The sequence below is a fragment of the Juglans regia genome, chromosome 1 (genome assembly GCF_001411555.2).
Source record: "Juglans regia cultivar Chandler chromosome 1, Walnut 2.0, whole genome shotgun sequence".
Lineage (NCBI taxonomy): Eukaryota > Viridiplantae > Streptophyta > Magnoliopsida > Fagales > Juglandaceae > Juglans > Juglans regia.
Window position 1 is genome coordinate 32,216,731 of NC_049901.1, and position 24,970 is coordinate 32,241,700.

Here is a 24,970-nt window from a genome sequence, read left to right on the forward strand (position 1 = left end):
TTCCTTTGCAGCCAATCATGTCTCGATGTCTATAGGCGTAGTGTCAGTGTCACGAGTTGCTTGAGAACGCGTCATAGTTGGCATGAGGGAACCACATTGAAGTTCGATGAGAGAGTGAAATCACAGATAACAGTATCTCACAGACGGCGACACTGTAAAGGACGTGTCCCACCATCAATTGTGACTTTCTACCTACAACTAATAACAACGGCAGCAATGTATGCCTAAGACACATTCAATGCCTAAGTCAGCAACAAGTGAGATATAATAATTTAAGAATACTCAACCAGATGTCTTGGATGGTTATCCAAGAGTAAGTTGGCATCTAACTTAATCTTGGATAATGTTTATATGGCTTTGTTTAAACACTAGATTCATGTTATAAATGTTATTTTGATTGAGAAATGTTTTGTTACATGATGAGCATTCGGTCATTTATATGACATGTTGATTAATGATTAATTTTGCATAAACATGTACCATTCAGCATGATACATGATAAGATGCCATTTTTACATGAAGTGAAGCATTTTACATGTTATGAAAAGGAACACATGTCATAAGATGTTTTTCTCATAAGCATAGCATGACAGATAAGATGTTTTTCTGGCTATTAACTTATTAAGATTTAAAAGAATTTCATTATGGTAGTCCAAACTACCATTCTTCTTGGAATAAGAAGAATGGTAGAAGTTGTGTCACAGTATACGAATTGTGTATAATTTTATTAATTTAAATAAAGTATTATAATAATTATGTAGTATTAATTTTGAAATATTTATTTTTCTTACAGAAGTAATAAAAAAATCAATTTTGAACGAAGAAACAAAGTGGCGCTGCTCATTGGACACACGAAAATAAGAATAAAATGTCAAGATTTACAGCATGGACCATAATGACTAGTCAAGCATTGAATAGAGTTGTATAAAGAGAAGAGGAAGTATGCTGGCGTGAAAAGTGGGAAAGCTTCTTTAGAAGCAAAAGGTGAATGAGAGACGTGAAGAAAGAAAAGACCCCACTTCAGAAACGAAAAAAGGAAAAACAGTAAGTCAGCGCCGCAGAAACATAGGGAAGAGAAAGAAAAATTGGGTTCTATCTCAGTTTTACAGCTATATTTACTTTCTGAGAGTATTGTATTTTTTATCTTTCTTCTGTTTCTTTTAAATATTGCTTTGATGTTTATTTATGTTCAGATTTTGAAGGTTATTTTTATGAACATGTATAGCTAAGTTTTCAACTACGGATGAGGATGAAACCTCATTGAAGATTAGTAGTATTATTTATGAGATTAATTTTTTTCTCCAATTATTTATGTGTTCAACAATATATTATTATTGCTTCATATCAATTGAGAGAGATAAAGTTCTTGATATGAGTTCAATCATATTTTTCTCATACTCTAGAATAATCTTAATCAATTCATAGCCTAATCTATAATTTTGTTAAAAATAAAATCTTATATCTTTTGTGATTTGTTTTAACAAATACAAGTGATGATTTTATTTTATTTCTATGAGTGAAGAAGAACATACTTTAGATATTTTCTTAAAAAAGAGGTTTCAAAGATGATATTTCCCATTATAACAATATTGATTTTTAGATTATCATATAGATGTTCTGGAAAAATCAATTTTCATAAATATATTATTATTAATTAATAAGGTGGATTCCAAAAACTTTGAATGAGAAAACAGAAATAGTCTCCTCTCTGGTTTTGCCTTTGGCGATTTTAGAGGTGGTGTTTTCAAATTTCGAAGGGAGTGTGTATGGTAGGCCCAAAGCTACGCAGGATGGAAGATTTGAAATTTCGATGGAAACAACTACGCCTCTCTTCGGAGGAGGAGGTAGTCCTCGAGTTTCCCGTTGAGGAAGAAGAGGAAATATTACGTAAAGGTGAACGTAGTCTCATTGGGAAAGTATGCAGTGATGGTGTTATTGGGAAAGATCTTATTCCAAATACGATGGCTAAAATCTGGAGGATTAGAAAAATGGCTGTATTCCAAGAGGTGGAGAAGAATGTTTTTGTAATAACTTTTGAAATGCATGCAGATAAGAACAGAATCTTAGAAGGCAGGCCTTGGCTTTTTGATAATATGATGTTTCCCCTGCGTCCTTATGATGGTAGGCTGCAACCTACTCAGATTAAGTTCGAATCTGAGATCTTCTGGTTATAAATGCATAACCTACCTCTGGAGAAGATGACAAAGGAATGTGGAGAGCAGATAGGTGCCTCTGTTGGCAAGGTTTTAGAGGTGGATGCAACGGATGATGGTGTAGGGTGGGGAAGATTTCTTCGAGTGAAAATTGATATGCCTCTGTTTAAACCTATTGCTCGTGGGAGATTTATTCACTCGACAGGTGGGAAGCTATGGATGCCTTTTCAATATGAGAAACTTCCAAAGATCTGTTTCAGGTGTGGATGGCTGGTTCATGATGATGCTGGTTGGTCTAAAAGTCGACCAAGATTCATCATGGATGATAACTTATCTATGCAGTTTGGTGCATGGCTTCGTGCAGAGGGGGGTACCTGTCGTAAATTACCTCCTTTGTCTCCTGTTGCAAAGGAGGGCACGAAGGAGGGAGACGGTGGTGTTGTGATGGAGGAGCATGGTCATCAGCCTACGGTGGTGGCAGAGTTGCAGTCGATGCAGAATGAGGGGGTAGGTGGTCATGGTAGTGGCAATTTTATAGGCATGAATCTCGGAGGGGGGTCAACTACTGTTCAACAATTGGATAGTGGGGGAAAGGATAAGCAGGCGCTGAATGATTGTGGATTCTGTTTTGGTAGCAGCAAGTTTTCAGGAATGAAATTCGGGAATGATCCAACTTTACCTCAGGAATCTGAAAGTGTGGGACTTTCCAAACAGCGGCTAAATGAGACTGATAGTAGTGTGCATGCTACTCCTTTTAACCCGCAAACTTCTGTTGAAAACACGATACAAAAGAAGGGCCATGATGGGCTTTCACGACCTGTCCAACTAGCTTCTTTGGATTTGGTTAAGAAGCCCAATAGGTTACAACACAAAGGGGGAAGGCCTAGCAGTCCTGCATCCCAAGTCTCAATGGACTTAACGGCTTCTGTGTTAGATATATCAACCAATCGGCAGGTGGCACAGGTGAGTGAAAGTGATCCTATTCACTGCCTACAGACAAGGGGTGGCAAGTGGAAGCGACGGGCCCGTCTTAAAGGCAAGTCTGCTTTACTGCCTGCCTCTCAATCTGGTAGGAAAAGATTGGTTGATGAAGATGAAGAATTGTTCCCAGATACAGTATGCTTGAAGAAAGGTAGACTTGAGGGGGATCCACAAAATGATTTGGCGGAGGCTGTGTATCAGCCCCGCCAAGCATTATGAAAATTCTAAGTTGGAACTGTCGGGGGCTTGGGAACCCCCGAACGGTTCAAAGCCTTTGCTCCATAGTGAAGGCTAAAGGGCCCGAGGTGGTATATGTTATGGAGACGAAGCTATCAGTTCTGCGTGCAAGATTAATAGCAACAAAGGCAAGGTATGACAATTGTTTGGGGGTGGATGCTATTGGCAGGAGTGGTGGTCTTATGCTTATGTGGAAACATGATAAAAATATTGAACTTCTTAATTACTCTAGTAGGCATATTAATGTTGTGGTTTCAGATGCTTGCGGTGAGAATAAATGGCTGCTTACTTGTTTTTATGGTCATCCAGAGTCTAGTCAGAGGAGAAGATCTTCGGATTTATTAAAATCTTTTAAAACTGTTCTATCAAGCTGTTGTGTCATTGGAGATTTCAATGAGATTCTCTCCAATGATGAGAAGGTGGGAGGTAGTGTGCGAAGTGAGAATCAAATGGAGTTGTTTAGACAAGTTTTAGAACAGGGACAGTTACATGATTTGGGCTGGAGAGGGGAGAAGTACACGTGGAGTAATCATCATGGAGATGCTACTTACATAAAGGAGAGACTTGATAGAGTTCTGGCTACTCAGAACTGGATAGATGGTAATAGTTAGTATAAGGTTGAGTCTCTGGCAGCTATTTGCTCTGATCATCGACCTATTCTACTTGAATGGGGTTCGAGCAGTGCAGTTCAGAGCTGGGGTTCTAGCAGTTTCAAGTATGAATATAATTGGGGTAGAAAAGCTGGTTGCAGTGCTTTAGTAGCATCAGAATGGCGAAATGGAACTATGGGGATCAATATGTTAGATACTGTGCCGTCCAAGCTAAAGTATTGTAGTAAAGAACTCAAGAAATGGAGCAACAACTTGGATAGTGAGAGAACTAAAGTCATAAAGGAAAAATCAATACTGTTGGATCAGCTTCAACAAAATGAAGACCCGTGTTCTATGACTGCTCAGAAACAACTTCAGAAGGATATAGATTTTCTTCTGGATCAAGAGGACATCAAATGGAAGCAAAGGGCAAAGAAACACTGGCTAGAAAAGGGGGATCGTAACACTAAGTTTTATCATGCATGTGTCAATCAGAGGAATAAGATGGATTCCAAAACCTTAGTTCATTCCCCATTAATATTTTATTCGTTGTTTAGATTAGTTTGCACCTTTAGAATTTATTTTAGTTCTTTTTATTGTGATTAGTTTATTAAATTAATTATTTCCTGTTGATTCTTAATTTCTTGTTTTATTTTACAACTCATCTTTTTGAACTAGATTAGAATTTATTTGGTTTATATTTGATTGGTTTCCTACGTTTTTACAGGTCCCACTGGGTTCAACCTCGTTCATGCTAACTATATCCTTCGGTATAGTTCGTGCACTTGCGAGTACAATTAAAATTTCATAACACTGTGACAAAACTAGAAGATGGTGATGAATTTCAACCCGTCACTCAAGACAATTGAGGAGGAACCAGACCCCGACCGTAAATTGGAGTTAATCGTGATGTTTCTGGAAATGGTCATGTCCGCCATTCAATGCATCCGAGAGATTTTTTGAAATGTTTCCTTTCGAAACCCTGATCAACCAAGTTTGTAATAAGGAGATATATTCTCCATAACAATGTTGAAAGTATTGCCTTACATATGGGACATCTAAGTAAGGCATTAAGTATGTTTCAATTAAGCTTTGGGATGTTAACTTTCTTTCTGGTGCAAAAGTTTTACAAGATACCCTTTCCACTACGATCTAATGCATGCTAGAAGCATGCCAAGCTGCATATCATGTTATATGTCATGAAGATGAGTATGTAGCTTTGTGTTACATGTTCAGATGTTCCAAGTCTCCATTTCATCCCAAGCGGAGGTTGCGGGCGTCACATATGGCACTCGAAACATCCAACTCTGCATTTGATCATCTCCATTTTCACTAAGAATGTCAACAAATGGAAGACAATGAAGCTACTACAATAGAGCATAAGTTCAATGAGCTAAGGAAGAACATGTATTAAGATCCTTATATTGACACAATTTTCTTTCTCTCTCAAGATTCGGTAACCGAAAGAGAGGAAGAAGTGCCATCACCTTCTTCATCTGAGGATTCAACAACAACTAGTGGACTTAGTCCTTCATGTGAGTTAGTTTGCCATTAGCTTTAATTCTATCTTTTATCCAACATCATGCCAATTTCGAGGACGAAGCATGCTTGGGTAATAAGATGACATGAGATTTTTATGAATAGTAATGAAATTATTTGTGAATAGTGGTGAAATGGTTTCAGTTAATATGTTTTCTTGGGTTTTCAGAAATGAGAGAAAAAAACTGAATAAAAATATTATAAATTTAAAAAGTTGTTAGAATATTATTTTTGGTTTGAAATTTTAAAATTTGGTATTGTTTTCTATATTTTGTTTGGCAGTTTAAAAAAGTTCCAATGATTAGATAATGATTAGATGAAAAAGTCGAACATTTGAAATTAAAAAGTATTTTATGTTTTAATGATATTTGGGAAGAAAATTATGATAAATTTTGAGATATCTCACTTGGCAAATATGGCCTTTTTTCTTAAAGGGGGAGGATATGACACCCCGATTTTTGAGCTAGGACTTAAAGACTATTAGCTCACATTGGGCTTGAGTAAATGGAGCAAACATTGGAGTAAAGGCCCATTAGTTAAGTTTGTGTGAGTAAGGGCTTTTTATTTTTATGGATGACCACCCACACCCATTAATTTTTAGGCCCTAGAAATTTTCGGCCACTTGGCACCACATGCATCGGAGGACCTTTAGGTTTCCAAGAAAATGAAATCATAAGAAGAGGATAAAGGAGGTTCGGTTTTCCCAAAAGCCCACTCCGCTTGTCATTGATGTAAGAAGGCTTTAGGGTTTCTAGAAGAACAATTATATGGGAGATGAAGGGAAGTTTTAGAATTCTAAGGGGCCAACACCACTTGGCAAGCATGCATGGGAATCCTTAGGATTTCTAGAAGGGAAATCATGGGAGGAGATGAAAAAGGGTTTTGATTTTTCTTGGGTTATGCCACATGGCACCCATGCACACTAGCAACCCTTAGGTTTTCTAAGAAGGAAGATGAAGAGAGGGTTTTAGAAATCAAAGAGACACATGCCACTTGTCACACATGCATGAGAATTTTAGGGTTTCTAGACATACACTCAGGAGGGAGACAAAGAGATGGTTTCGGCTTTCCAAGACGAACACGCCACTTGTTCCTCATGCGAGTTAGATTAGGGTTCTAGAAGAATCTGATGATGGGAGAAGAGTTAGAGTTTCAACCAACAAGAAAGAGGCGCCACATGTCCTCCATGCAAAGAAGCTTTTGAGTTCCAAGAGATAATGATTGAAGAAGGAAGATGGAGGGGGTTTCATCCAAAGCAAGAAGTGCCACTTGGCGCCCATGTATGTAGTTTTTTTGTGGTCCTTTACCTTCTAGCAGAAGTAATAATGGGAGAGAGAATAAGTGGAGGCAAGAAGACCCTTAAATAAAGCCATTATTGGCCAGCACTCATGCAAAAGAGGGAGGAAGGGAGTTCAAGAGTCACTTGGTGCATTTCGATTTTTCTCTCATTTTCCCTCCTCTATTTTTTTTGCCAAACCCTAGAGCTTAGTTTCATATTCTTCTCTCAATTCAAACATCATTTTTAGGCAACCAAGGAAGAAAGATTCTAGAAATAATTTGGTTGAGCCTAGCACAATAAGGAGTCCAAACCCTAGTCTTATTTCTCTTTCACACACGCAAATGCCAAGGGAGTTTATTTGGAGGTTTTGTTGTGAGAAACAATGGTTGTGTTGCATTTTGTAAAAAGCACAAAGGATAAAGTTGAGTTGTAGTTTCGGCCATGAGGGGCTGGACGATACTTGAAATGAAGACTGCGTATGGTTTGCCTTTAGGATTTTTCTCAAGAATCTGAGTCCTTGACGACTAAATGAGTAAGAAGGAACTTGTTGAATGTTCAAGAAGTGTTTGCCCACATCTAGGATCTCATGAGGTATCTCTCATCTAGTCACTATTTGAAGAAACACAATCTTAAGCGCAACACATTTTGGCCACTAGGGCTTGTTTTTATAAAATCATGCTTGTCACACATATATCCAACATATTTGACCACTAGGGTTTCTCAGGTCATGTGTTTCTGTGTTCATGAGAATCACAAGAAAAGGGTATAGAACTTGAGAGAAGTCATGGATCAGTAAGAAGACCATAAACACCAATTCGGGTTAGAAGTCTTAAATCCCTTAGTACACAGTTCACATGCTTAGATTTTAGAAATTTCTTTCAAGAATCTTATACTTAGAACATATGTTACAGCTTGCTTGTTCGTTGGCATTGTTCTTAAATTTTGGAGCTTTGTAGGTTGGCTTCTAACTTACTCTTAGATAATTTATTTATGGTTTTGTGTAAACTTTGCATTTATATTGTTTCTTCTATTTAATGAATTGTCTACTCTCAAATATCACATGATATGATTGATTTCCCTCTATCGTATGATTGAATCTTTATTATTTGCTCAAATAATGCTTGTTAGAATTTTGGTTTAAATGAGATGCCCTTTTAAGTATTGATATATTCCATGTTGAGTCACCATCTATTTTGTCCATGTATATGTATCCGAATGTTTTAATTATTTCAAATCATTCACATGGTGCATTATTTGCATATTGAATACAATTATATGACATGATTACATGGAAAGTTGCATAATTCCATCACAAGTTACATGTCACATGTTTTCAGGTTGTGCATTAAAAGAAATATTTTTGTCATAGCCCCAATGCTAAGATGGAAGAATATCCTAGTGGAAGTAGTAGCACCTAATGCTAGTGGGTGCAACACATTGAAAACATGATGAAAGGGAATTGCGAACTGCTGTATCTTATTGTAAGCTCATGGTGAAAGCCAATTGCGAACTAGCTAAGCTTCTCTTTATATGGATGTACTCACACCCGGTCAAAAGGCTGGTAATGTGATGTGGTAACTAGCAGGGAGCTCACGGTTCATAAGGTAAGTTGTAAGGTGTTCATACATTGTTATATAGAATAAGTGTACAATTGATTAAAAAGAAATGGTATTTGTTACATAGTTATATTGTGACTTTGTTACATAATTACAAGATCAGTGTTTTTGAAAAATGAAGCTAAATGGGACAAAAAGATATGTCTTGACAAAATTGCACATACATGCCCATGCATTCATGTTCATTGTTTACCTTATACAAGCTTATGTTATCTCTGTGCATGTTTTTTGTTTAACTTTAAGAGGTTTCTTAAAATCTGATTGTGCTAGTTTCTATTACCATACCTCTTCGGGATGGTAGAAGTTGTGACAGCACCTAAGGATAGCAATGGGGAAGCATAAGCATGACAAGCCCTCTGTAGTTAAGGAAGCCTCGAAGAGTCCCGAGAGAACCGCAGACCCTTCATTAGTAGAGTGGCTCAAGGCCATCGAGAAGTTATTTTGTGAGGCTTTAGAGCTTTTTGAAGACATCCAAAAAATCATGGAAAAGAACGATTTCAAGACTATAGCAATGTTAATGCAATGAAAACAATGTTTAAGGATTTAATGAAAATGTCAAGGTTTAAGACCTTATTTTTAATGGATGATTAAAACAATTACTTTTGGGATTAAAATTTTTTTGTGTGCCATATTAAATTGCTCAAACTTTTACTAGTTTTGAATTATTTCGATGCGATTATTGCATATTACTAGAAACATGCTAGATGCATTGCATGTTAACTGTCATTAACGAGGTGTATGTGACCTTGTGACCAAACCGAATATAAGGTGAGTAGCACGTTGAAGAAAGCCTAACTGACATGGTCAAGCAGTGGGTGATAAGAGACTTTTCACACTATGTCAGGCAGCCAAACAATGTGCCAACCGTACAAGGGCGAGAACGAAGAGTTGAAGAGATTGGTAGTTATGGGCAAAATGGGTCACAGGATAAAGGCGAGCAACAATGATGAACTCGAGTGATAGAAACTAATTCTATCATTAAACTCGTATGAATATTTAAGATTTTATGGTGCAATAAAAAGTTTCAAGTGAATAGTAACCCTTCGAGAGAGCACCATATGGCATCTGGTTCAAACAACTATCAAATCATCATGTAGGATGTCCAAATCAGCCTAGGATCACTAGAAAAACTTTTTTGAACATATGACACAATCTTAATCATCTATTTGGAAATCCAATGGACACGTATCAAGAGGAGTACAAGTGTCTGAGAGATGAAGTTAAAACCAAGCAAGTGAATATGCTTCTTACACAATTCACTATTCTATCCACTCAAGTACTTTTTGGCCAACCAAAAGATGGTTTCAACCCTAATCAAACTCCAAAAATTTGAAGGGAAACTATAACCCCAAATCTCTAGGGTAACTGAAACCCCAAATTTTTTCGAACCCTAAATGCCACTCGGTTTTGATCATGTGATTCCCATTTGGTTTAAGCGACTTCCACAAGCAACCAAGCACTCAAGTATACTTTGCTACACCCTCACCCACTACTTTACACCTCGGTACTTGCATTTGACCAATGAAAATTAGTTTGGACGAAATCCTAGTCGAAATCCCACTGAAACCCCGAACAGAGGGCATTCGATTACACCTTATTTAGTCCCACCGAAACCATAATTCCCCCAAACTTCTCCTATAAGTTTTCCTCCAATTACAAGGCCATACCAAGGCTAACTTCCCACCTCACGTTCAGCCCTAAATAGTGTTTTATAGAAGGTCAAATAGGCAAGCTTTTCCTACACACAAAATCACCATTTCAACAGCAACATTTCAACCCCTTTACAACGGATTTTCTCCTTTTGCAAGCAACCTTCACTTCACGTGTCATAGTTTCAACCACCGACAAGTCAGCCCCTATAGCCCATGCCACCCCCTCTCATTCTTTCATACTTCGCAAAATTTTTAACTTCTTCCCTAAGAGAAACAAAGAGAGTCCTTGGAGAGAAAAAGCTTGGTGCTTTGCTTTTTGACTTTCCAACTTTTGTAAGTTATTTTCCCTTGCTTAAATGTCTTTGTTGTCAGTTATGAGTCTTGATTACTCGAGAGAGTATTGGTTGATTTATTGGAAGTTTTGTGTTGTTTTGATCAAAAGATTATTGAATCTTTTTAGTTTGGCCCTATTGAAAATTTCTGGTGTTGTGACACTCCCATATTTCTCTTAGGATTTGGCAAACTTTGAAGCGTCAATACATACAATACAAGGTTTCTTGCCCCCCGTTCATAATAGATAAAGATACAATGCACTTAGCATGCATCTAGCAATATGCAATATTCATAACGGATACATTTTTTCTTAAGCAATATTATGCACTAGATATAACTTATCCCAAATTAACTTAGGCATACTTCATAAACATATAATAACTGACAACAATACTTGTCCGAAATGTCTATAACATCATTAGTACTGGAGACTTGAGTTGGTTAAAAAAGGACATACACATAATAAAGCTAACATAATAGTGACTAGGCTAACCTAAGGAGTAGCTGGCGCAACTCGGCCAGGATAGCCATAATCATATCCAAAAATAGGAGCATCGACATGATGAGCTCCTCGTTGTTGCATTGCAGTCTAATCGACCTCTTCTAGATGATCCTCTGCGGGTCCTCTTGATCCTAATACATGGTCTACCATTTCAGGAGAATGGTAGTTTGAACTACCAAGTGATATTTGATTTCAGAAAGTTAATAACCAACTTAAACTAACAGTTTATAGATACATGCATGATAGTAAAAAGACATGAATGCTAATGTGAAAATGAATGAGTGTGACATGACTTGACAACTGACAAGACATGAATTGACATAGACTATAACTATTGTGAACTGAACTGATATGAACTAGACTGACTTGAAATAAACATAACGAGAACTAAAACTGATTAGACTTGAAATAAACATGACATGAACTGAAACTAAACTAAACTTGAAACTGAACATAAACTTTGAATCTTGTTCCCAGAATAACTCACTAATTAAACATGAATTGTGGATGCTATATAGGTCCCCTTGAGTGGTGTGCCCCTGTCGATACCACATCACATCACATCACAAGTATTTGCACCAGTTGTGAGTACCTTAACATACGCATCACACAACGGGTATCTACACCCATTGCGAGTACCTAATGTACGCATCCCGTGATACGTATGTTCACCTGTACAAGTGCGTATAACATGAAATTGAATTGTGGTTTGGCACCATCAACATTGGTGCCTGACTTTGCTCCGGCAATCAAATACTTTCTCCCCATTCGAAGCCTTTTGATGATACTTTGTCAATCCAGGAAATTTTTCACTAATTTAAACATTCAAGCGTGAACAATGGAGTTCAACAAGGATATTGCCCCGTCCTACCACGTGGGGTCGTGATAAACATAAAAGACCCAACTGACTTGAAAATACTGCTTTTCGGGATGAACTCCATACTCAGTACATGACGTGCCGTGAAATGAAATGATAGATGACATGGCATGATGTGACGTGACGTGACATGTAAGTATGACTAACAACATGGCATAACATGTCTTGAAACAGTTAAAAATGGCATGACATGATATAATGTGTAACGAATAATTATGTACTTAAAAAGGAAACATGGCATCACGTGACATAACGTGTACTAGATAAATAATGTACTTGGAAAGATAACATGGCATAACATAACTTTATGTGTATATATATAAACCTAACCACAAGAATGATGGTTTCTTATCACTATATGTATACAAGTATCGTAAGAGTAAGTTATAGGCCAACTTACAGTGATTGAATCATGACATAAATTAGCACGAGCTAATGTGAACTGAAAAAAGATATTTCTAAAAGTTGGAAACTCCTCATTAACAAACTTAGAAACAATCGCTGACAATTATCATTTTACCCCTAAATTAAGGTTTTTGCATCCTATCTTCCAAACAAACCAAAATTTACTTTCTTCGTATAGATTTTTGTCCTAAATCTGACTATCTAATCAAAAAAATTTAAAGCAGAACACAACCATGTAAAGTATGCTTGGGCTGAAACATACTAGGACTAAAAGCTTTGATTTTTTGTTGCAATTCTTTCAGGCTCCAACTTTCATGCTAAAATTGATTTATGCAACGCATAAAAACCATACCCTATGTTTAAAATCTTGCTAAGACCATAAAACATGCATTTACAAAAAGCATAAACTCCTCATGCTAAGAAAATGCTAAAACACCTAATCAAACAACTTTTTGATGCAATTGGACTATTTCATTTCCAATAAATCTCAAGGACTCCGAAAGCCCATAAGCATACTCTTAACATGTTCCTAGGTCCATAATGTTCTTGAACGAGCAAATCAAAGACTCTAAAAATCACAAAACATCAACCGACATAATCGATTTGCACATTTACTCCAGAACCAAGTACAACATGTTTTGGTTTTCTATCAAACCACTAGGTCTGAATTTTCATTAAGTAAAGCATCAAGAAACAACATCAAATGCTTCATATTCAAGTGACAAAAGCCTAAGGGATAAGTCATGGATGACTCATATACTACTGGATGGGTTGAGAGAGGATGTGAGTGGGACCATTTGGTGATGTGTTGTCAACCAAAACAATGCCCAAAACCAATGGCTACAACACATGCTTCTATGCCTTGAAGCTGTCATGTGATGGGGTGGTGGTGAGGTGGCTAATTGGCCTCCCATCAACCACTATTTGAGGCTAACCTGGGCACTAGAAGTGCACTCACGGAAGCAAGGAAATTTCCTCAAGCAACCTTGCATAAGTTGTAGATACGAAGGCCTATCTTCAATGTTAGTTGTTTGTATTTGGTAAGATGTATATTTTAGTAAGTTGACAAACCATATTCAATTCAGTGTGTTTAGACATAAGTGATTAATTGATAGCGGTGTATAATATTATTTGGAAAGAAGTGACAATGACATATGGATATTACTATTACTAATGAATGAGTTTCTTATTGGTGTAAACCACTGGTACAATTAGTACTAGTCTCTGACTAATCTTTTACTTATTTTGTTGCGGCTTATTTCACTTACTACGTACTTGATACATGACTACACACCTAGACTCGACAAGAATAACGGGGTGCTTCCGACTGTCTAGCATCCCTAGCACCATGAATCTTCGCCAAGCTCTTTACAAAAGAACAAGGCACCACATTCTGCCTACAACAACATCTATTAATCAACTATCAAGATGGCCACATATGAGGCCTTGTACGGAAGAAAGTGTATAACACCTTTATGCTGGGATGAAGTTGGAGAAGCTAGAATAACTGGGCCAAAAATAATATAGGAGATAAGAAAGCATGTTAAGTTCTTATGGGAAAGAATGGTGATGGCAAAAAGTAGCAAAAGAGCTACCCTGATGTAAGAAAATGAGATTTAAACTTTGAAGAGTGTGATTGGGTATACCTCAAGGCATCACCTATCAAATGAATAAAAGTTTGGGCTAAAAGGAAAACTAGACCCAAGGTATGTTGGACCTTATTAGGTATTCGAGAGAATGGGCTAATGCCATAAACAATAGCATTAGCAAAAGAATATGAAGGGATCCATAACATGTTTCATGCCTCCTCGTTGAGGAAAATATTTGGGAACTAGCAACCTCACATAATTAGTATGAACCGTAGATTAGAAGGAACATAAGTTAGGTACAAAACCGTACCTTTGGTAAAGGTGCAATGGGGAAGCTCAGAAAATGAGGATTTTATATGGGAAAGGGAGCGAGTCAGGCGGGAGTAGTTTCCCTATTTATTCAAATTGTAATAGTTGAGCTGGAGTGCATTAAGTAATGGTAGCTAGGTCAATTAAAGGGTAGAGCACAACTATAAATAACGTTCGAACTACCCATTCCTGTCGCAACACTTAGAATCCCGAAAATTCGTAATAGTATGAAAAACTAGGACTGCATGAAAGGCAACCATACCTCTAGAAGTAATCTGACGTTGCATGAAAGAGAGTCATGAAACGACAAGGTTGGAGGAGGAATACCTGCAAGATGAAGAGGACCATCGGAGGGTTAGGGCCCTGATCATGAAGACGGTGTAACCGAACAATCCAAGAATGTCATGGACAAGAGGAGGACAAAGGTGAGGTCTCATAAATGTCTTATGACGCCAAATCTAGTAGAGGAGCTAGAACAATGGAGAGCAGCAGGGATGGAGGAAGCTATGGAAGCAGTCGATGATAAATACAAGGGAGAAAATTCTTGATCCCGTGGCAAATAATAAGGGTTAAAGGGTGGATGAAAGATGGTTGAAGTGTGGACGAAAGATTGAGTATGCTACCACCCCAACCAGCATCAACAAAGATGGATTAAGTATACCTTGCCTCAGGCACATTCCTCGCAATTCCACTGTGAAGGTTAGTCCTCACCAAATTTCAAGCAGGTGGGAGCTCTCCGAGATAATAGAGATGAGCTGAGAGGGCAGCAAGTGTCATACCCAGAGGCCCATGCTCTAGTAAAGGGCAATAGGTGTAGAGTGATTCTACAAAAACAAGAAAAAGGATTACGAACCTACAGGCCGTATCGTCTAATCTCAGAAGATATGATACAGAGCCATGTGGGAGACCCTTACTAGGGGAAGAATTTTGGGATTGGACCCAAGGCAAATGGAAGGAACGTGCATGCCTTGTCGCATTAGTCATTCGGTTTCTTCAAGTCTAGAGAGCAAATGTATGGTCGAGATCGAAGGTCTCTCATTCAAACATATTTGGAGTCAGAAGGACGTCAAAACTATAACTAATAGTCCCACAATATAAAAGGCATTGGACAAAAGCCAAAATCTCACTTTCAAGATAAAAAAAGGTTTACTCTCTCTTAAAGTCAAGAGTCTCCAATAAAGCAAGGGGCATCAAAGCTTGAGACGGAAGCATCAACACCAGCATAATGTAATATTTGAACTATTGTTCGGGTAGGTTAGATTTTATGACTATACTAGGAATGTGAGGTAAATCTTTGTGACTATCTGTAACTAACCTCCTTCTTGCATGAAAACACATTCTTCTTCATTATCTTTATTGGTTATCTTTATGCTATGATTTTGAAATTATGTGTTTGAATGATGTGCATTGATAATTGATGTGATTTTTTAGGATTGAGTCTCATCGTGTGTCTGTAATCATGGACGGGTTGAGGAATCCCTATGCAATTCCTACAGCACGTTACCACAAGTTTCATACTGACAAAGTGATTTCCTGTGATGATCGAGGTGGAACATTTTCGTATTGGCCCCCTAGATAACATGGGTATAGAGAGACCTTGGGTTGATCATGCGTGGTGTCCTTGTGTGTGTGGAGTGATTCCCCTAGTTGGATGGATTGGATCTGGTGAATGAGCTCCCACGTCAGCCAAGTAGAGCGATTCCCTATGTCAAACGGATGGAGTGATTTCCCATTGATAATTCTATGATGAGATATTGTGGAATTTATGTGAATTGATAAAATGGTGATTCCTAACCTTAATAATGACTATACATATATGAGATTTGCACAAAGGGTGGTTCCTCACCATGCTTATATACTTGAGATTTGTTCTGAGGGTGATTCCTCGTCATAACTATGAATACATGTGTTTTTGCCAAAGGGTGATTATTCGCCAAACTTGAAACTTGAATCTATGTTCACAAATTTATTTACATGAAACAATGAATGCATATTCATCACCATTGTCCCTCATTATTAGTTTTGTCTTGGGTTTTAACCTACTAGGATATCTTAGAAGTCTCATTATGGCGGTCCCACCTGTGGTTCCTTTACCAGAGCATTAGATCTGGATGTTGATTTAGCCTAAGCAATTTTTCTCGAGCAAGAAGGACTAGCTCCACCCGAGTTGTAGACACGAAGACCTGTCTCCAATTTGTAGTCATTTGTAATTGTTAAGATGTTTGTTTTAGTTAAGCGATGAACCATGTACGGTTCATTGTATTTTGATGTAAGTGATGAACTGGTGATAATGTATAATACCATTCAGGAAGAAGTGAAAATGACATATGAATATTACTAACAAAGGATAATTTTCTTACTATTACAAACCTCTGGTACATTTAGTATTAGTCTCTAACTAATCCCTTTACTTATTCCATTGATATATGTTTCCTTGGCATGTGCTAAATCCATATAAGATCTGGGGTGTTGTCGATCGGCTGGCACCCCTAACACCGTGGATCCTCGCCAGGAATGTTACCATGGATCGAGGGAGCCACAATAGCTATATCATTCCATTTCCATTCTAGGATGGGTAGGGGTTGTAAACTCCCAGTATGTCTTTAATGCTCAACTTTCACATGCCTACACATGGCATACCTTTCAATGAAGAGGGTGATGTCCCACTTCATTCCTTCCCACCAAAAATTCTTCTTCAGATCCATGTACATCTTCATGCTTGCTAGGTCTACCAAATATGGCGATGCATGTACTTCGGTGAGTATTCTTTCCATATTTTCTAAATTCATAGGAACCACTCTTCATCCTTTGTAAAATAAGATTCTACACTCACCAAGGATAAAATATAAGGGTCCCTTCGCTTTTCTAACCCTACGCCAGATCTCCAGCAACTTTGGGTCCTTCCTCTGTTGGTTTTTTTATTCATCGTAGTCTGTTGCCCTTAATTGCTCCACTGAAGCAAGGACTACTTGTTGTGAGCTTTCTACCAATAATTTCCTCAGTCCTTCGAGGAGTGAGTCCACATCCATAGATTCTCTTGCATCCTCCACTCAAGACTTCTGACTTAAGGCATTGTCGACCATACTGGCCTTCTCAGGATGATACTTGATTTCACATAGATAGTCGCTTATAATCTCTAACCATCTACTCTATCTCATATTGAGGCTTGTCTGGGTGAAGAGATGTCTTAAAATCTTATTGTCTGTATAGACCTCACAAGTTTTCCCATAGAAGTAATGTCGCCATATTTTTAAGGTGAATACTATCCCTGTCAGTTCCAAATAGTGAGTAGCGTAGTTCTTTTCATGATCCTTTAGTTGCCTATACATGTAAGCAACTAAAGTAATGTCTTGTACCTGGAGGGTTAGGGAGTTAGTTCCTATCTCTTAAAATCACATCCCAACAATATAGATTTAAACTCCGAATGACCAGGAAAAAAATCTATAACATGTAAAATTAATTTATTCCAAAAATATATGTTCCTCCACGGAGACGTAGATGAACTCCTCCAATATATAAAATAAAAGAAAACTCCACAAAGTCTCAAATGATGCAACATTATCTCAAAATACTATTCAAAAGTAAAGTAACTAATTTCCTACATAAAATCCTCCAATAGTCTCTTGTACACTTTGGCACTTATTCCAATCTGATAACCCACTTGTGCCTTTTAGACACTTATTCTTCTACGCTCAACTAATCCAATATGTGCTTCCTATTCCTAGTCCTCAGCTTGAACCCATAAGCCATCTGAAAAATAATAGAAATAATTAAGTGAGTTATCAATAAATCAGTAAGTTACAAACTTATATCAGTTTGTAAACATAAGCCACTTATAGAATATAGAAATAAAAAGTTATCAAGAAAAATGGTAGTGGTATTTTCAAAAGAATTTCATTACAATAATAAAATATAGAAAAAGCCTTAAGCACAAGCATAATTAAATAGCTTTAGAAACAAAAACAGAACAGATGCCATGTTTCCCCCGTGGTAGGGTTGTGCATGTCTGCAGTTAGCCAAGTAGAACATAAATCACTATTTTGTTACCAAAGTGATGCACTCAAAACAGAGGTCATGTTTACCCTCATGGCAAGGTTGTGCATCATGTGAATAGCCAGGCAAAACATAAATCACTTTGTCGCCAAAGTGATTGCACTTAGAACATATGCTACTATTGTATCTTGTGGCAAGGCCGGAGACCACTATTGTATGTCGTGACAGGGCTAGAAATTAGAGTAGAATAGAATCTTATTCCTTAGAGTTTTCATATGCAATATCATATCATAATAGAGTACTGAAAAGATAAAACTTCTACACTTCATACTCACATTTCATGCAATAGAGAAACAAAGTGCAAAACTTACTCATGTTTACACCAGTTATGATAAAATTTCAGACCTAAGAGTTCGAGTTCAGATACATAGACTAATGCAGAAAATAACCAAGGTTGTTTTCATAACAAAATATGCGGGTTTTTCACAAAAACAACTTCAATAAATTTTAGCCAAAGTTTAGCATAGGAGCACCACTTACCTGGCTTTTGCAGTATACCATATAAGCTTTGAACTCAAATAGAACCAATAACAACACAAAACCACTAACATATTAGTATCTCATACCAACATAGAACCGTACTAACTTATAAAATTCTAAAGTCTATAGTGCCATATAACCCATACCAAATAGCCCATCATGGTGCCTCGGTTTTATAATGGCCCAGGAACAACATCCAAACTTCACTATTCAACCAATAGATTAGCCCAACCTGCTTGGATTCACTTAAATCTCATCCCAAAACACATCACATTTACCTTCATTCCACCGGCAAATCGGAACACCAACCCACATTTTTACATTCATCCCCTCCCTTGTCCACTACATTACAAGTGGAGACCCTCAAAGTATCCACAAACCATGAGATCACTCAATCCACAAATTCCAAAACTACAAACATAGATAATCCAAGCTTCTCGTTAAAACTTACCCAACGCATAAGACAGATGATGATTGTGGTGGCACGTAGTGGGGTTGCCGGTGGCAGTCAGGCAATGTTTTGAACCATGTAACAGAACACACAAATTCAGAGAGTAAAATATGGGCAGGATGAAGGGGGAGAGAGACATGCTTACTGACAATGGTGTCATGACACGGAGGACGACAGTGGTGCGATGGAGTTGCTGCTATTTATAGTTTCAGGCAAAGACAAAGAGAAGAAGTAGAGAGTCTTAGGGTGGCGGAGTGAGTGAGGACATGCATAGGGTGCGAGGGAGATAGCACTTTCGGTTGAGAGAGAGACCAAGAGAGAACGGGAGTGAGTGAGGGAAGAGAAAGGTCTGGACCAAAAATGAGAGAGGAACTGAGACATACCTGTGCTGCATCCAACAACCTTCCCTAATCACCGGGGTGGTACGAATGGAAGATGCCAACAAAGATTTAGAGAGAGAGAGACGGATGGTGCCGGAGTACTTATCGGCGTGGAGGTGCAACTTGGAGAGGAAGAATTAGCATGGGGCTGGGCTCGTTTCAAGGCTGCATAAACCAGAAGGGAGTAGGGTAAGGGGGTTAGGGGAAGAAGAAAACAAAAAGAGATCTAGAGAAGCAAAGGGCTTGTTGAAACAGTGTGTTGTGCACCATTTTTTTTTTTCCTGCTAGGCTAGGTTTTGGTTAAAAACTCTGGCCAAGTCATTACAACTACCATTCCTTGTTGCATCAAAACACATCCTGGCCCATAGTTTGATGCATCACTAAACACCACCAATGATTTATGGGTTATAGCTGAGCCAATATAGAGGTTGTGGTTAATCTTCTCTTTAGTTCTTCCCAACTTCGTTCACACGGCTCAGACCATATGAACTTGGAGTTTTTCCTTGTTAACACCATGAGTGGACTCGATAGTTTAGAGAATCCTTCCACAAATCTCCTATAATAGTCAACTAGTCCCAAGAAACTCCTAACTTTGTGAACTGTTGTGGGACGTTGCCAATGCACGACTGCCTGAATCTTACTTAGATCCACCATGACTCCTTCCCTAGATATCTGTGATCTAGAAAATTAACTACGTCCATCCAAAACTCACACTTACTAAATTTGGTGAACAATCGGTGTTCCTTTAGGTTCCCGAGTACTAACCTCAGGTGACTCTTATAACCCTCAATATCCTTGGAGTAAAGTAGAATATCACCAATGAACACCGTCACAAGTGTATCTAGGAATGGCCTGAACACCCTATTCTTGATATCCACGAATGTTGTTGGAGCGTTAGCTTAGCCACCCTCCATGAACATACTCACAAATATTTACCCCACGTTCCCAGTATGATCTTAGGAGTTAACCTACCTTAACAGTATTTCTAATGCTATAGTTGCACTAGTGTCGATCCTTCCTTTTTGAGGCACTGAAATCACTTGCTTTCTTGATGACTCCGACTAGAAGAAAGAGTAAACACTTTATGATCTCAAAAGTGAGATGTTGACTCTTGTCCAAAGCCTCTATATACAGCAGGACTGTTAGTCACAATCCTAACGTTCTTCTAACTCTTGATATGCTTGAATGAGAGACCTTCGATCTCAATGGTCCATTTTCCCTCTATGTCCAATCATGCAATCCTTCCCCTAGTAAGGGTCTCCCACGTGGCACTAAGTCATACCTCTTAGGTAAGACAATATAGCCTGCAGATCCATAATCTTTCTTTCATAGGCTTACTCCAAATATGACATCTCTAGTGGAGTATGGGCCTCTGGTACAACATTTGCCGCCCTATGAGCTCCTATGTGTTATCTCAAAGAGCTCTCATGTTTGCATCAAGCGTCTCCTTGCTGTTGCTCACCCTTTTATGGTCACAACACATCATTTGCTCGCCTGGTACCAGGCAAACCATCCTTCATCGCTCTGTGTTGTTCCGCATCTACCAAACTCTCTACAACGTCCTGCTCACCTTACTCCATGACAGGCTGCACATTGCCTACCCGACTTCCTTATTGTTGTATGTATTTTACCTAATGGAGGGGATCTCTTCCCTCAGTTCGGCGCAGTCCACACAAACACAACAACACGAATTGTGCACTTTGTAGAGGGGAGAAGTCCTTCTAGTTTTTTCTAGCAATCTTTCATTTAGATTTGTGGATTTGAACTTATTTTCTAAAACCCTTTGCACTATGGATTGGTTCGTTGATGAAAGTTGAGAATACCCTTGTTTTGAAATTCTCTTGTGCACAATGGATTGGATCTTACGTTTTGGCGATGAAAACCCAAGTCCCTTTGCACTAAACCACCTTGCTTTCTTTTGATCTAGTTGGACTTGGCTAGAGGTCATGCCTTGTTATCTGGGTTGGTTCTCTCTCATTTCTCTTGTAGTTGATTTAATATAGAGTTCGGGTTTACATCCTAAAGTAAAATGCATTTATACTAAAGTTACGTTTAGAAAGAAAAGGGAAAAAAAAAAAATTGCTTGTAAGTTAAAGTATACCCACATAAGTTCTCTTATTCATAGTCTAAAAGTTGAACTTAGACCGCCCCGTGAGGCCATGCCCGTAAGATTCTCTGTAACGGGAGCATCCATGCACCTCTCTCGATCTCGTGATCAACTCAACCGCTAAATGGTAACCACAAAGACTAATTTAAGCATTAATGTTTTATTTATATATATTGACTGTCATTTACACAGTTCTCAACCGTGACATTGATTGTGGATTGAAGTTTCAAGTTCTAGGGAATAAAAAAGGGGGAAAATGTGTAAAATAAGTACACAAATATTATATACCCAGATGAATATATAATTAAAAACAAAATGGGTAGTACCATACTGTCATTGTCCTAAACCTTTGCCATCAAAGTTCGTGTAATGTAATAATGTATTACTCTTGATAATAAGAGAGTCCATCCGTTCCCAATGGCATTATGTAATAAGGGCCATCAGCCATTTTCCTTTTTAACCTCTGCCTCTGTCTTTCGAATTGTTTCATGTAACTTCGATGGCTGCCTCCATGAATCTGAAGTTGTTTCTTCTCCTCTCTGCAATCTTCTCAAGAACATGGGCTCTGAACTCTTCCTCTTCTTCCATAAATTCTCTGCATTCCCAGCTATCAACAGTAATATCCTTCTGCAAGACCACACCATACCCAGATGTCTGTTTCTATTCATTGAAACTCTCCATATCGATTACTATCGGTCCAGATATCCTCAACTTCCTCCTGCACACCCTCCAGACCGCAATAACCGAGTCTGAAAAGCTCTCGAATCTGTTTCTTACTGCCGGACAATCAAACATCATCGAGAAACAAAGAGGAACCATCAAAGACTGCCGGGAACTACACCAAATAACGTTGTCTTCTTTACGAAGATCGGTGGCCCGAATCAATTCCTCCAACCAACGAAAACTGGCCGATGCATCAGCGTACCTCAGCGCAGCACTCACAAACAAGAACACATGCTTGGAAGGTCTGGATACAGCATCGGGTTCTTTGAAGCCAATCCTCGTGAACTCCATAACTAACACTTACAAACATGTGAGTAATTCTCTCTCGGTTGTGTCCAGGCAAAGGGATAAAAAGGGCACCAACAATCGGCGCCTCACGGGTGTTCCAACATGGTTGTCAAGGAAAGACAGTCGGATCCTTGAGAGCTCAGATGAAGAATATGATCCGGGGCAGGTGCTGACGGTGGCTGCAGATGGAACAGGAAACTTCACCACAATCACCGATGCCATCAACTTTGCCCCAAATAATAGTTACAGCGATAGAACGATCATCTATGTTAAAGGAGGCACTTACGAGGAAAATGTGGAAATCCCAATTTACAAGCCCAACATTGTCCTGCTTGGAGATGGAAGTGATGTCACTCTCATTACTGGCGACAGAAGTGTGGCCGGTGGCTGGACCACTTACGGATCTGCAACTCTTGGTACTGCAAACTTTCAATTTGCTTTTATTTAATTTCGTCTTCTTCGTTACTCTAATTGTTTTGGGTTTGATCTTCTCAGACAGACAGAACATTATAAAATACCCTCTTTCGTAACACCACATTTAACTTGGAACTTGAATGGATTTCAGGTGTGTCTGGCGATGGATTTCTGGCACGAGACATATCGATCGAGAACAGGGCTGGACCAGAGAAACAGCAAGCTGTTGCCTTGAGAGTAAATGCTGACTTGGCCGCTTTGTACAGGTGCTCCATCGATGGTTACCAGGACACACTATACGTTCATTCCTTCCGACAGTTCTACCGAGAGTGCAACATTTCAGGGACAATAGATTTCATATTCGGGAATGCAGCGGTGGTTTTCCAGGGTTGTAACATCATCTCCAGAATGCCAATGCGTAACCAATACACGGTTATAACAGCACAGTCTCGCGACACCCCAGATGAGGACACCGGAATCTCCATACAGAACTGTTCAATCCTAGCTGCGGATGATTTGAGCTCCAATTCCGGCAGGTTCAAGAGCTACCTCGGGCGGCCATGGAGGGTGTATTCTCGGACGGTCTACCTCGAGTCCTACGTCGGCGACTTCATCGACCCAACTGGGTGGATTCAATGGCCGGGGGGTCAAGGCTTGGACACGTTGTATTACGGGGAGTATAACAATTACGGTCCTGGTTCATCAACGGACGGTCGGATTAGTTGGCCGGGTTATAATGTAATGGATTATTACGATGCATATAACTACACGGTGTCGGAGTTCATTACTGGTGATGCCTGGTTGGATTCCACCTCGTTTCCTTACGACCAAGGCATTTAGGTTGGTAGGTTTTGTACTTATCTTCCCTGTTTTGTAAAACTTGAGTGGCCATAGTAAGTTCGTGGTCTTTAGATTCAAATGCATAATAATGTCTTGTTCTGTAAAAGCAGTACTGCATTTGTTTTATTGCATTACTAATTTAAAGCATGCTGATACAATTCTTCCTGATCAGGAATTGGGTGTAAAAAAAGAATTGAATCTGATCCATGCGTTGTATCTGGAAAAAAAGGTCAAAATGAAAATGATTCAGCTGAACTAGTTAATGTTAATATACTGGTAATTTCAAATGAAAAAAGAAAAAAAAAATGTCAGTATCAGTATGCACTGTGCATGCGGAGACAGTTGGGACAAGTTGACTATGGCAGATCTTTGTCTTCTTTTTAAAATATCCAAAGTGAAGATTCCAACATTCTGTCGAGTTGAATTGAGATAAATTAAATTCTTTATAAATAGTAATGAGTTAAAATAATATAATGAGTTTTGTAAAGTCTACCTAAAATACGTTTATAAATACGTGAATATTAAAATGAGTTTAGATGTATTTATAAGAAGTTGAAAAAGATTGTAGATCTCACGTGTAAAGAGATGTTAAGTTAAAAAAGATTATAAATTCTATATGTAAAAAAATTTTAAGTTAAGATAAGTTTAATAATTTAAGAGTTAAATATTTAAATATTAAGCTCAATTTAAAATTAGATCAAACTAAGAAATTTAACTTTCAAACGGAGCCTTAATCTGCAAGTTGGGCTCTATAGACTGGACTCCCGCAATTAATAGTATTACTGCCTTATGGTTGAGGGGTAGTGTATCATAATAGGGTAAGGCTACGATGCCGTCTAGGCATTTTTTTCTTTTTCTTTTTTTTTTTTCTTTTTTTTCACATTTTTTTAATATATTTAAATATTTTTAAAAAATAAAACAAAATACACTCTACACTTTAAATCACTTCCTTAATCACTATATATATATATATATATATATATAAGACTCGGTCAACTAGGGCGATCAAACTAGGGCGACAAAGAAGCTTTTCCCATCATAATATATATATATTCATTTTCTTTAACACAGATATTAATATTTTCTGTATGCTTATAATAAAAAAGCGATTATAGACTATACATAGTAGGAAGAATTCATGTAATAAGATGAACAGATTTGCCCTAAGGTCT

The 24,970-nt window shown here is 38.2% G+C and overlaps 1 protein-coding gene across 1 annotated transcript; it reads left to right on the forward strand.

Annotated features, from left to right (window-relative positions):
- The first annotated feature begins 21,811 nt into the window (after positions 1-21,811).
- Positions 21,812-23,904, forward strand: LOC108993590 (probable pectinesterase/pectinesterase inhibitor 12). Its single transcript, XM_018968577.2, has 2 exons — positions 21,812-22,960; positions 23,110-23,904. The coding sequence occupies exons 1-2, from the start codon at positions 22,033-22,035 to the stop codon at positions 23,796-23,798; spliced, it is 1,617 nt and encodes a 538-aa protein (XP_018824122.1). The 5' UTR covers positions 21,812-22,032; the 3' UTR covers positions 23,799-23,904.
- The last annotated feature ends 1,066 nt before the right edge of the window (positions 23,905-24,970 follow it).